General features: G+C 44.6%; 1 protein-coding gene across 1 annotated transcript in view; it reads left to right on the plus strand.

The window, feature by feature from the left end:
- The window catches only part of DDB1 (damage specific DNA binding protein 1), a 30176-nt gene that overhangs the window by 1859 nt on the left and 14385 nt on the right, over window positions 1-13932 (plus strand). Inside the window, exons 3-12 of the mRNA XM_047775585.1 lie at window positions 779-895; window positions 1325-1546; window positions 3512-3626; window positions 4533-4630; window positions 5815-5973; window positions 6590-6673; window positions 7246-7362; window positions 7964-8066; window positions 12877-12952; window positions 13049-13157. Coding sequence (XP_047631541.1) covers window positions 779-895; window positions 1325-1546; window positions 3512-3626; window positions 4533-4630; window positions 5815-5973; window positions 6590-6673; window positions 7246-7362; window positions 7964-8066; window positions 12877-12952; window positions 13049-13157 — 1200 coding nt within the window. The remainder of the gene's footprint in view (window positions 1-778; window positions 896-1324; window positions 1547-3511; window positions 3627-4532; window positions 4631-5814; window positions 5974-6589; window positions 6674-7245; window positions 7363-7963; window positions 8067-12876; window positions 12953-13048; window positions 13158-13932) is intronic.

The following is a 13932-nucleotide window of genomic DNA, read 5'->3' on the forward strand; positions in this document are numbered from 1 at the left end:
TTCCAAGAGTCGGCTCTAGGGTTAGGGCCGTGCAGGCTTTGGTCCTTGTTCAGTCTAACTTTGGGTGTCAGCTAATCTTTCAGAGGCTTATTTTTCCCATCTGCAAAACAGGGATAACCAATCCTCTGGGTTATTGTGAGGATTAAGTGATTTAATAACACAGGGCCTAGCACAGAAGAAGTGTTCACTGTTAATACTTATCATCACATTATTGTTACCGTTATTGTTATAATTCAACTGTTTTCATCTAAATAGCTACTGCAGTGCTTCATTATGTCCTAACTGCATCTGATGAGAAAGCAAGGGGTTCAAAATTTAAATTATAATCCTTTGGACCAAATACTTTGTTGGGGTCTGGGTTAATAAGTAAGAAAGACTTTGTAGATCTATTTGAGCTTCCCTTGTTCCCCCTTTTTTTTCTTTTTCCAAGTACTTGGAGGAAGATTAGAGGAGGCGTTACATTCATCTTTCAGAATATGAATGGAATAATTGAGATTAGCTGAGTGGAACTAGATGAATACATTGTATGTAGGGCAGAGAAAAGGAGAATTATGAAAACGCACTGGATGTTTACCAGCTTCAGTTCTGGCTTTTTGTACACACCCTTAGGGTGTGTGTGCAACTAAAGTGAGTTGCATACCCACCATAGATTTTTTTCTCCTCAGGGGGAAAAGAAAATTCTTGAAGAATTTAGCATGCTTAAAAAATGACTAAAGACTAGACAGGTATTCCTGTTTTTAAAAGAAACCTCTTTTGATAATGTAATGTTGGTTTCCAGGGGGAGAGCAAGGACCTACTGTTCATCCTGACAGCCAAGTACAATGCCTGCATCTTGGAGTATAAGCAGAGCGGCGAGAGCATTGACATCATAACTCGAGCCCATGGCAACGTCCAGGTGAGGTGGCTGCTTCGGGCTGATGAGAGTTTTCCAGGTAGCGTGGTCATAATTCAACAGAGAAAATGGAAGTGCCGAGGCGCTCTCGCTCGCTCTCGCTCGCTCTCGCTCGCTCTCGCTCGCTCTCGCTCGCTCTCGCACTCTCTCTCTCTCTCTCTCTCTGTCTCTCTCTGCCTCTCAGTGGTGAGAGAAACAAGGAGAAAACACCAGGGACTTCTGTAATTTACTAGTCACAGAGACGAGGTAACAACTCATTGAGATTCAGTGTTTTGCAAAAAGGCGTGCACTGCCATTTGGGCATCCTAGCAGGTCAACAAGATGCCGCAGGTTTTATTGCCACTCCTGAAATCATGCTGGGAAGGTGTTCCCCCTTGTCCTCTGTTGCTCTAGGTGTTGAGGTTCTTCCCTCACCTGTGTTTCATTTCTCAGGACCGTATTGGCCGCCCCTCAGAGACGGGCATTATTGGCATCATCGACCCTGAGTGCCGGATGATTGGCCTGCGACTCTATGATGGCCTTTTCAAGGTTATTCCACTAGACCGAGACAATAAAGAGCTCAAGGCCTTTAACATCCGCCTGGAGGAGCTGCATGTTATCGACGTCAAGTTCCTGTATGGTTGCCAAGCGCCTACCATCTGCTTTGTCTACCAGGTACTGGAGCAGGAGGAGAGCGGGAGAAGCTGTATGGCTTGGCATGGTGGGGGTTCATTTTTGCTAATCAGAATGTCTGGATTTCGTGGTGGGGTAGGCAGAAGTGTTTAATGTATTTGTCTTGAAATGTTCTGGAATGTTATAATTAATATGTGTTAGGTTTTGGGTGTCATCTTGAGAGCAGTAGTACTTAACCGTGGAGGCAGGAAGCAGTCTGGGGCTTGTAGCAGGCTTTAATCCTGAGATTACGCTCTGGCTGTGGGCTTTGGAGAGTTTAAAGGGTGACCCAGTTTATACTTTGTCTCTTACTGGCATGCTGGGGGATTATTAAAACTTAGCTGTAGAGAAGTGATCTGGAAATTGCCTTTACACACAGTGAGAAAATATCTTGGGGATGCTTTGTATGTCTTCCAAAAAGAAGTGCATTTTGATCAGTGCTCACTTTCTGGTGACTGCTGGCTCTCGACTTCTATTTTAGTCTGTGCCTTAAACTTTAGTAGAGCTGATCCTGGGCAGCTGTTCTCTGGGCCAGATCTCTTAGGGGTGGGGTTGGGGGTGGGGGCAGGGTGGCAGACTAACATGCTCGTATCTTGGGGAAATCTCAGCCTTTAACAAAGGGCCATACAGCATGAGGTTATTTCACTAGCCTGTGGTTGAATAAATGATGGAAGGAAACTTCGTCCAAGTCCAGGGACTGTGTGGGGCATGTACACACTTTGATAGCTGTGTTAAGTGTTGGAAATACTGATGTGTTTTTGTGTGTTTCTTAGGGGCACCATAAGTGCTACAGTTCTGAGGCTGGTTGATAGATAACGTTCATTCGAATAGTTAAAACCAGCTTAGGAGATTTTGTTTAGTCTTGTTCATGATGCATTAAGTATCAGATCTGAAGCAAAGACTTGGTATTTCTTTTCCTTCTTCCGTTTTGTAAATATCAGATCATTACAACACTGATGCTGGTTATTTAAGGCTGACACTGGGCAGCCTCAGGGCTGCTGGTTGTGAACTATCTTCATTTCCATCTGTGTATCTCAGAGGTCCAGATCGAAACCCCAGCTTGAATTTATGGGAAAGTCGAGTCTTACCCATCTCAAAACGGGGTGGGAAAATCTTTCCATCAACTAAAAAATTATTTTTTTCTCCTATTTGTGCCCCCAAATCAACTTGAGAAAATAACCACGTGAAAGGTAGTCACATAAAGTGCTTCAGGAGCTGTAACCCTGATTCAGATGCGGGCCCCGTCCTGAAACACACCGTCGTCGAATTCCTTCCATAACTTCTTAGACCCTGGTCTGGCCTTTGATGAGGCCATCCTCCCCTGGCTCCTTGCCGGCTCTTTGAGTCTCTTAAAGGTGACTTTGACTGCTCCAGGCCTGATGTGAGTCATGATTCCGAAAAAGGGGAAGGTGGTGTTGACAGTGGCAGGACTAGAGGTTTCGACTGACTTGAGAGGAGCGGCACACTCTGTTCTCCCCACCGTCTCCCCGCCGTCTCCCCCTCAGCGTGTCTGAGAATTGTATCAGGCAAATGCAGAAGAACTGTTAGATGGATTTGATTTCTCAGTGTGTTTGTTTTCCCTCTTTAGGTATTTTGTAAGTTTCTTGACAAGAAATGTAGAATATGTCCACATACCTGATATCTATCTGTATTCATACACAAATGTACGTATCGTACATACATTATATTTCTGTAGTGGTTAGTGTGGTGTGGCAAGTTCATTCCTCTTAATTTTTAAGCCTTTCTTGGATGGTTCAGTTGTTAGAAACAGTTGGCCTCAGTCACGGTCTGCCCAGAGCTTCACAGGTTCAGCTGGCGGCTGTCAGCATGCTCATGGATAGGGATGGGAAGGCTGGCGTGACAGGAGTGTCAGATGCTGGGTAATGGTGGCCTGCCCCTTTCAAGGCCCCTCTCCAGCTTAGGGTTCACCCTTCCTAGGGGCTAACGATTCCACCTTTCCCCACCCAGGACCCTCAGGGGCGGCACGTAAAAACCTATGAGGTCTCTCTCCGGGAGAAGGAGTTCAATAAGGGCCCCTGGAAACAGGAGAACGTAGAAGCTGAAGCTTCCATGGTGATTGCAGGTTTGTTGCCTCCGCCCCAAGTCTGGGCCAGTTCCTGTCCTTCCTTCCTCACCTCTGCCCTTCATCACGTGCTCCAGTTGTCCGGAGCACCTGCATTGTTCACCCCCCGCCCCACCTCCTGTCTCCTGTCTGTAAATGTGCTTCCCTTTGCTTTTTGTATTTTTGTCTTTGGGGTTGTCTTGTTTTTAACTTTCCCCCAAAAGTATAGCTTTCCTTTATTTGAGATGAAGGGGTTAACTATGAAACAACGAGATTGATTTGTGGAGTGACATAGGGAAATTAGTCTCATTATTTTATTGTCGGACGTAAAATTCTAAAAAACTGAAAGGGACCAATAGAGCTATCTTATCTGGTGTCTTTATTTCACAGATGAGGAAACAGGGCCGAAGGACTTGTCCATGCCTGTACCTCAGTGATAAAGCCTGGGCTGAAATCCAGGGCTCTTGGCTCTTTATTCTTCCCTCAACACGTATTGTGTCTCATCAAGTAGGGAAGTTTTAAAACTCTTAAGTGCAAATTGCCTCTTCTGTATGGTAGCCCTGATAATGGGGGGAATTAAGCTAAGGAACAAGGAAAAAAGTAAAAACTTTCAGTTAGAAAGGATCAGAAGTTTAGGAGAGAAATGGGAAGCATGCATGTGGACAAACACCAGGAAGACCCTACCCTCTGAGTCTCAAACACCGAAAGTGGGGCAGTAAAGATCTTACCAGGAGTAGAGAGTGGGCAGCATATAATCTCTCCGACAGGAATCTCAGGAAAAGGTTATCATGTTCCCTGGACTTTGATGTCTAAGACACTAATTATCATCGAGTTCGCCTCGGAGATAACTGGATCAGTGCCCTTGCTGCCTCAGGGTTTGGCAGGTGCTGAGGGCTGAGCACGCTAATGCCGTTCTCTGTCCTGCAGTGCCAGAGCCCTTCGGCGGTGCCATCATCATCGGACAGGAATCAATCACCTATCACAACGGCGACAAATACCTGGCGATTGCCCCTCCCATCATTAAGGTGAGCATCATTCTTTGCCTTTTGTCTTCTCTCTCTTTTTTCTTCCCTTTCCCCTCGTGTATCAGGAGGGGATTTGTCTGTCACAGTCTTCACCATGTGTGTGAGATGTGTTGTTGGTCCTTGGGGTTACACGAAAAGGGAGACTGGCTTGGTTTTGCTTACAAAGAGCTAGCTTGCTAACTAAGGCAGAGAGAGAGATCTTGCAAATTCTATTGAGGTTTTTTTTTGTTTTTTGCTTTTTAGGGCCTCACCTGCAGCATATGGAAGTTCACAGGTTAAGGAAGGGGTTGAATCAGAGTTGTAGCTGCCAGCCTACACCACAGCCACAGCAACTCAGGATCCAGGTCTCATCTGTGACCTGCACCACAGCTCATGGCAATGCCGGATCCCCGACCCACTGAGCGAGGCCAGGGCTCGAACCCACATCCTCATGGATACTAGTCAGATTTGTTTCTGCTGTGCCACAGTGGGAACTCCCTCTATTGAGTTTTAATATTTTCAGAGCTCAAGTTGTGTAAAATAATACAGTGAAAAAATATATAGACTTCAAAAAATTAGTCATACAAATTTCACCTTAAAATTTCAAGTCATAAAAATTAAGCCTTAAAAGCTTACTTTTTTTTTTAAGGGCTGAACCTGGGGCATATGAAAGTTCCCAGGCCAGGGGTCGAATCGGAGCTGAGCTGCTGTCCTACGCCACAGCCACAGCAACTCAGGATCTGAGCCATGTCTGTAACCATAGCTCACAGCAGTGCTGGATCCTCAACCCACTGAATGAAGTCGGGGATCGAATCTGTGGCCTCATGGATCCTAATGGGGTTCATTAACTGCGGAGCCACGAAGGGAACTCCATAAAAGCTTACTTTTAATTTCTTTTTGAAGATAAATAACAAAATCTAAGGCAGCATTCACAGTCCAGTGAATGTTTACAGCTGCTTCCTCTTCTCTATATTTGTTTTCCAGTAGAAAAATATGTGAGGAAACATTTAAAGTATGTTGAGCTCCTCAGAACATTGTCTTCAAAATAAAAACATCTCCATTTTCGATCACACGTGTAATGTGAGCCAAGTGGACTCCTTGCTCATGAGGTGGTTGAGTTTGGTAAAGAGAGTGGAGTGCTAGGCTTTGTTCTCTGGTGGCAGAAGACACTTGATCTCTAATGACTGTGTCTTTGCTCTTGGCAGCAAAGCACAATTGTGTGTCACAATCGCGTGGACCCCAATGGTTCCCGCTACCTGCTGGGAGACATGGAAGGACGGCTCTTCATGCTGCTTTTGGAGAAGGAGGAACAGATGGACGGCACCGTCACCCTCAAGGACCTGCGTGTGGAACTCCTTGGGGAGGTAGGCCTCGTCCCTGCCCTGCTCCTTTCTCCTTGGAGCCCAGCGACCCCAGATGTGTGATCCCACACTGCAGCTGGGAATTGTATTACATAACACCCAGCAACACATAGAGGCTCGGTCCTGCGGTAGAAATTGGGTTTTGAATGAGTAGATTGCAGAGAGAGGCTCACAAGCGCTGGGCGCTACCTCAAGTATTGAAAGAGAAGCAAAAAAGGGTACAATATAGAATTAAAGCTTCATCTAAGGCTGATATTCAGTTATGGGAGGAAATTCCCAAAAAGTATTGTTGAGTATGATGCCGGGAACATTAGAGGTCTCCAGCTATTTTGGGCAGACTGGAGTCGTTGGAATTAAAATGATCATTGGAAGCAGGCGCCCACAAGACAAAATACAGATTTTTCTGACTATAGGGTTGTGATAAATGAAGAGTCACAAACTTCAGAGATTTAGGAAAGTTGGTGGAGTGTGACCCGGGGCTTGGAAGTGGAGAATTGTGTTGGGAATCATGGCTGCAGTTGGGACTTTGCTCAGCACGTGTCTGAGAGGTGGGAGGAATGATGTCTGGACCTCGTGTGAAGGCTGTTCTTTGGTCTTGAACGCCGTCATGTTCTTCCAGACCTCTATCGCCGAGTGCTTGACCTACCTCGATAACGGCGTTGTGTTTGTCGGGTCTCGCCTTGGTGACTCCCAGCTTGTGAAGGTGAGGAGGCGTTTTCCTCCTTCTGGTTTCTTTCTTTGCGGTCTTCACTACGTCTTCAAGTTTTCCCTGTGGTTAGTGCCTCTCAGGATGTCTTCAGTTCATCCATAGCCCTACTATCTGCCTTTCTACTTGGTTGATTTAGCATCCTACCCTGACTAGCTCTTTGTCCTAAGTGCTCATTCAACAAGTGTGCCAGGCAAGGTCCTAGGTGCTGTGGATACAATGACGAACAAGACCCAGCTCTTACCTTCAAAGAGGTCCTCGTCTAATGTACTTGATCCCTCTAGAAGAGGAGAATTTGAACCTTCTCTACAGAAAATGCATGCAAATATGTTACATGAATTTCCACCTGCTTCTCTGAAATCCGTCTGTGGGATGCCAGATTAGCGATCCCTGGGTGGTTAGTGGGTCGCCTGTAGAAAACCCGTGTTCCTTAGAAGTCCCCTTCTAGGAGGATCCAGTAGGGCACAGGAAGGGCAGATCTAGTAAGGGTGAGTTTCTTTTTGATGATGACTATCTCTTTCGCATGGGTCTGGAGCATTCCAGGACTAACATTGTTCTCTCATTTTTAGCTCAATGTTGACAGCAATGAGCAGGGCTCCTATGTCGTGGCCATGGAAACCTTTACCAATTTGGGACCCATTGTGGACATGTGCGTGGTGGACCTGGAAAGGCAGGGGCAGGGACAGGTAAGGGGGTCGTCCTGGAAAGGGGTGGTTGGTCTGCCAGCTCAGACTGTGTCCTCCTGGGTTTGCTTATCTAGAATGGGGAGTGTGCACTGCAGATAACTTTTAAGAGCCTCACTCCCTAATTCCAATGATGCGAGGACAACCCATTTATTGAGTGCCTATCTTGGTCTGCCAGGCACTTTATAAACAGTATTGATAATCACACAAGCACCATGTTCGACAAGGTTCTTGGCCATTTTAGAACTGAGGAAACTGAAGGCCAGGAAGGATTAAGTAACTTGTCTACTGTCCCGTAACTCCTAAAAGGCAGGTGTGTCTGCCTCCACGTCCTGTGCTCTTTCTAGTACACGAAGTTCTCAGGGTGATAGCAGACTTGCTAGGAGGAGTGGTAGGAGCTTTTTGCTTTTTGGACTAAGATACCCTGTCTGCTCGGTAAATTTGGGAAACCTTGGAGATGAACCCCTGCTATGTTTGCATCCTCAAACCTAGTTCCACAACGAGGGGTCCTTGGACTTAGGTATAGCTTGTTTACTTTCGGGGCATTAGTCTCCTTGCCCCAGTCTCTGGAGGGGTTATTTAGAAACCTTTTGTCTACTTGCAGCTGGTCACTTGCTCTGGGGCTTTCAAGGAAGGTTCCTTGCGGATCATCCGGAATGGAATTGGAATCCACGAGCATGCTAGCATTGACTTACCAGGCATCAAAGGTAGCCTTTCGGTGGTATAGGATTCCGATCTGATTTGAGTGACTTTGGCCGTTGGCCTCATGTGTCATAAAGACCCCTGGGTGGGATCTAGAGGAAGGCACATCAAATGAAGAGTAAAAAAAAGTCATAATGACAAGTGGTAGAAGCAAAAACATATTTCAAAGTTCCAAAGTAAAGAATATTATTGACCAAAATGGATAATGGAGTAGAAGAAATGGGTGAGGAAAAGATTACAAATTAAGTTCAATGCTGTTTACATGAGGGAGCTGATAGAATCCCTAAAGAAAGGAGACTGAGACTATCATAGAAGGTGAATGTGTAAGATAACTAGCAGAACAAAAAATACAGATCTTCCCAAATTCCAGGGGAACTGTAATAATCAAAAAGGTCAAAGGAATTCGACAGCGTGGAAGACTTTGACAGCGTCTAAACAGTAAACATAACCTAGAGTAATGTGACAGAACCTGACCTCAAACATCCGTGTGAGTATCTGTAGCTGATCTGTCAGATAGCGGCTATCAGCACATGTACATGGGCTAAACTCACCCGTGACAAGGGAAAGATTGGACCATAAGGCAAAATCAGTTTGAGGTAGTGTATGGGAGGCATATCTAAAGGAAAGTACTTCAGAGTATTTTAAGAAGTAAGGTAAAAACAGATTATAAAGAAGTAAAGGTTTAGGAAGTAGCAAGAGATCATAAACTGCAAAACCCAAGAGAATCAACTGAAAAAGTACTATAGACAGTAAAAATTCACTAAGCTAGGATATAAAATTAATGTACTAAAATCAGTAGTTTTCTTTTTTTTTTTGTCTTTTTGCTATTTCTTGGGCCGCTCCCGCAGCATATGGAGGTTCCCAGGCTAGGGGTCGAATCAGAGCTGTAGCCACCGGCCTACGCCAGAGCCACAGCAATGCGGGATCCGAGCCGCATCTGCACCCTACACCACAGCTCACGGCAATGCCGGATCATTAACCCACTGAGCAAGGGCAAGGACCGAACCCGCAACCTCATGGTTCCTAGTCGGATTCGTTAACCACTGCGCCACTACGGGAACTCCAAAATCAGTAGTTTTCATGTAAAAACACAGTCAATTAGAAGATGTAGTAGAAGTAAAAAGGCAGTTTACAATAGCAATAAAAAGATAAAATACCAAGAAATAAATTTAACAAGGACCATGCAAAATTTATACAAGGAAAACTTTGAAATACTCTTGAAGGATCAAAGGGATATAGATTGTCAGATGAAAAAGACATGCCAAGGTCTTATAATACATCAGTGTTACAAAGCTTTCTTCTCTTTGATTTTTGTAGTTGATGTATCTCAATAAAAATATCCTTTTTTTTTTTGCCTTTTTTAAGGCTGTACCTAAGGCATGTGGAAGTTCCCAGGCTAGGGGTTGAACTGGAGCTGTAGCAGTGACAGATCCAAGCTGTGTCTGGGACCTACACCACAGCTCAGGGCAACGCCGGATCCTTAACCTACTGAGTGAGGCCAGGGATTGAACCTACATCTTCATGGATACTAGTCAGATTCCCTTCTGCTGAACCATGACAGGAACTCCATCAGTAGGTTTTTTTGGCCCCCCCCCCCCAATTTTAATGATTTTTTTTCCCCCTCATAGTACCTGGTGTACAGTGTTCAATTTTCTACTGTACAGCAAGCAAGGTGACCCAGTCACACATACAAATATACATTCTTTTTTCTCACACTATCATGCTCCATCATAAGTGAGTAGAGGTTTTTTCCCCTTGACCTGGATAAGTTCAAGTCAATGGGAAACAGAAGAAACAAGAAAAGCTGGGAAGCTTTAAAAAGAGCAGTGAGACAGGTCTACCAGATATTAAAACATACCATTGCTTTTTTTTTAGGGTCGCACTCATGGCATAGGGAAGTTCTCAGACGGGGTTGAATCAGAGCTACAGCTGCTGGCCTGCACCACAGCCACAGCAACGAAGGGTCCAAGCCTCATCTTCGACCTGCACCACAGCTCATGGCAACACCAGATCCCAGACCCACTGAGCGAGGCCAGGGATCGAACATGCATCCTCATGGATCCTAGTTGGGTTCACTACTGCTGAGCCACAGTGGGAACTCCTAAAACATACTATGAAACTTTAGTAGTTAAAGAGTGGTTTTGGTGCATGAATAGGCAAGAGTTGCATGAGCAGATTCAAATGTCCAGTAACAAACACAATTAAATGTGAGACTTTGGTGTGTGATAGTGGTAGTGTCTCAGCACAGCAAGGTAAAGATGATTTTTTACAATAATGGTGTTGGGATAACTGGAGACATTTGGGAGAAGATAAGTTTGGATCCACCCTGCACAATGTGTACCTTACTAGAATCTAAATGGACCAAAGACTAAATGTAAAAAATGAAGGCATTCAAAAGCTAAGAGAAAAAGTTGATGAATTCCTTTTTTTAAAATAAATTTAAAAATTATTTTTATTTTATTTTTTTGTCTTTTCTAGAGCCTCACCTGCGGCATATGGAAGTTTCCAGGCTAGGGGTCTAATTGGAGCTATAGCCGCCGGCCTATACCAGAGCCACAGCAACGCCGGATCCTTAACCCACTGAGTGAGGCCAGGGATCGAAGCTGAAACCTCAGGTTCTTAGTCAGATTCGTTAACCACTGAGCCACAACAGGAACTCCAAAAATTATTTTATTTTATTGCTTTTTTAGGGCTGCACCTGTAGCAGGTGGAAGCTCCCAGGCTAGGGTTCAAATCAGAGCTGCAGCTGCAGGCCTACTCCATAGCCACAGCAACTTGGGATCTGAGCCACATCTGTGACCTACACCACGGCTCATGACAATTTCAGATCCTTAACCAAATTATCAAGGTGAGATCGAACCTGCATCCTCATGGATATTAGTTGGGTTCTTAAGCCTCTAAACCACAACGGGAACTCCTGGTGAATTCCTTTTTTTTTTTTTTTTTGTCTTTTCTAGGGCCACTCCCGCAGCATATGGAGGTTCCCAGGCTAGGGGTCTAATTGGAGCTGTAGCCAAGGCCTACGCCAGAGCCACAGCAACGCGGGATCTGAACTGTGTCTGCAACCTACACTACAGCTCATGGCAACGCTGGATCCTTAACCCACTGAGCAAGGCCAAGGATCGAATCAGCAACCTCATGGTTCCTAGTCAGATTCGTTAACCACTACGCCACAATGGGAACTCCGTGAATTCCTTTTTGATTTTGGAGTAGAGAAAGTCTTTCAAATTATGACTCAAAGTGCAGAAGCCTAAAAGAAAGATCATTTAGATCCAGTATCAGAATAAAACACTTCACATGACAAAAACAATTGTAAGTTAAGTTAGAAGAAATAACAAATTGGATAAAAACATTTGCAGTTCATCTTATAGACAAAGGCCTAATCTCACTAATTTGTTAAAAGAATATCTGGAAAGATCATCAGATTTCCTCCCCTCAATTTGTTCCCATGAATGGACAGCTAACAAAGCCTAACTTATAAACGCAAATCAAAACAAAATAGTGACACCAAATGACAACACATTGTGTTAGTGAGCCTGTGAGGAAATAAGCATGCTCATTTGGCAGTATCTATTAAAACTACAGCTGCTTTGAGTGATTTACCCAGCAACCCCAATTCACATGTGTAACATGACTTAAAGACAAGATTATTCGTTGTGCCACTGTATGTTATGGCAAAATACCGAAAAAGTGTCCATTGGTGGGCGCTTACTAATAAACTGGTACATCCACACAATTAAATACTGTGCAGATGTCAAAAACAAGGAACTGTTCTGTTCTGATAAGGGCTCAGGCATATGTTAGATGAAAAACAAGGTGCAGGAGTTCCTGCTGTGGCACAGCAGAATCTTTGGAGCGCTGGGGCACAGGTTTGATCCTGGGCCCGTAATAGTGGGTTCAGGACCTGGCATTGCCGCAGCTGTGGCATAAGTTGCAACTGCAGCTGGGAGCTGATCTCTAGCCGGCAAAGTCCATATGCTGCCAATCAGCCAAAAAAGAAAAATTAAATTAAAAAATCAAACAAGGTGCACACAGTGTGTGAAAGGCTGTTTTATATGTTTATATTGGCTTGTGGTACAGTGTTTGCCTATTTCCTTAAATTAAAAATAATTGGTAAAATGCAGCACAGATGATTGTATCTACAACACAGAAGCAGATCACAGACAAGGAGAGCAGACTCGTGGTTCCCAGTGGGGAGTGGGGAGGGAACGGGATGGATGGGCAGTTTGGGGTTTGGGTTTTAATGGGAAAAAAAAAACTGATTGGAATAGAAATTGCACTGGGATCAGCAGTGTCTTGGGAGCACTGGCACGCAGGTTCGATCCTCAAACTTGCATGGTGGGTTAAGGATCCATCCAGGATTGGCGCAGCTGCAGCTTAGGTTGCAGCTTCGGCTTGGCTCTGATCCCTGGCCTGGCAACTCCCCACATGTCACTGGGCAGTCAAAAAAGAAAAAGAAAAAAAAAGATAAACAAGAAAGGGTTATTACTTATTTTGAGGGTAGGTTGGAGGGAGGGATGTAGGGGTGAGGCTTCTGTGTTAAATATTTTAAAAATAATCTTTGACTTTGAGTCATGGAAATGTACTGTCCCCTCCAAAATCAGTGAAAAACTAAAATTACCAGGTTCAAACAGTTTTTAAAATATCTTAACTTCTTCCAAGTCTTAAAGCCGGGGAGGAAGAGAGTGGATATTTCGGTTCGGGATGACTTTGAATTTCTCACTCTTCCCACGGGGTTAGGCTGCTCTTTCCTTAGACTGTGAGCCGAGTGTGTTGGTCGGTGCCATGTATCTTAATCCTTGATCTTTGTTCCAGGCCTGTGGCCACTTCGGTCTGATCCTAACCGGGAGACGGATGACACTCTGGTGCTCTCTTTTGTGGGCCAGACAAGGTAAGATGAGTCTGGCGCCAGCTCCGGGTGCTCGTGTGAAGGGTTGCAGGGTGGGGCAGCTGGCCTGGCTGACCCCGGCCTTCGATTCTGCTGCAGAGTTCTCATGCTAAACGGAGAGGAAGTGGAAGAAACAGAGCTCATGGGTTTCGTGGACGATCAGCAGACTTTCTTCTGTGGCAACGTGGCTCATCAGCAGCTTATCCAGGTAGTAACTGAGAAAAGGGCAGGCCCCATTTACTTGAATTTGACCTAGAGCGCCGTACGGAATGTTGTCGGATTTAAAAGTCAGTTGTTACGGCTATAAAAGTAATGTTAAAAGGCGAGGGAAAAAACCAGAGATGACTTGACTGCCCATTACTGAGAGCCACTTAACTCTTTTAACTTTGGAGTTATTCCTTTTAGCTCGAATTTTCTTTATACAAATGTGTATGACTGGCCCTTTGTATCTGAGGATTTCACATACATGGATTCAACCAACTGAGGATCAAAAATAGTTTGGGGGGGTGGACTCTAGAAAGTTCAAAAAGCAAAAGTTTTATTTGGTGCAGAGCAGCAACCGTTTACATATCATTTCCATTGTGTTTACAGTTCCTTATGTCGCATTTGCATTGTATTAAGTATTATAAGTAATTTAGAGGGGATTTGAAATACCCTTAAGGTTATGAGGAGGTTATACACAAATAGTGCTCTTTTTTTTTTTCTGGCCACCCCGAGGCACATAAGAGTTCCTGGGCCAGGGATCAGATCTGAACCTGGGACTGAACCTGCTTCCTGATGCTGCAGAAACGCTGCTGATGCCATTGCACCACAGAGGGAACTCTAGTACTGCTCTGTTTTATATAAGGGACTTGAGCATTTGCAGATTTTGGTATCTGCTGAGGGTCCTAAGAATCAGTTCCCTACAGATACTGAGGAATGTCTGTATACTGTATTTATTCACATTTTCTTTTATAGATGGGGTTGTTTTATTTATATATATA

Source organism: Phacochoerus africanus, chromosome 4, assembly GCF_016906955.1.
Source record: "Phacochoerus africanus isolate WHEZ1 chromosome 4, ROS_Pafr_v1, whole genome shotgun sequence".
Classification (NCBI taxonomy): Eukaryota; Metazoa; Chordata; class Mammalia; order Artiodactyla; family Suidae; genus Phacochoerus; species Phacochoerus africanus.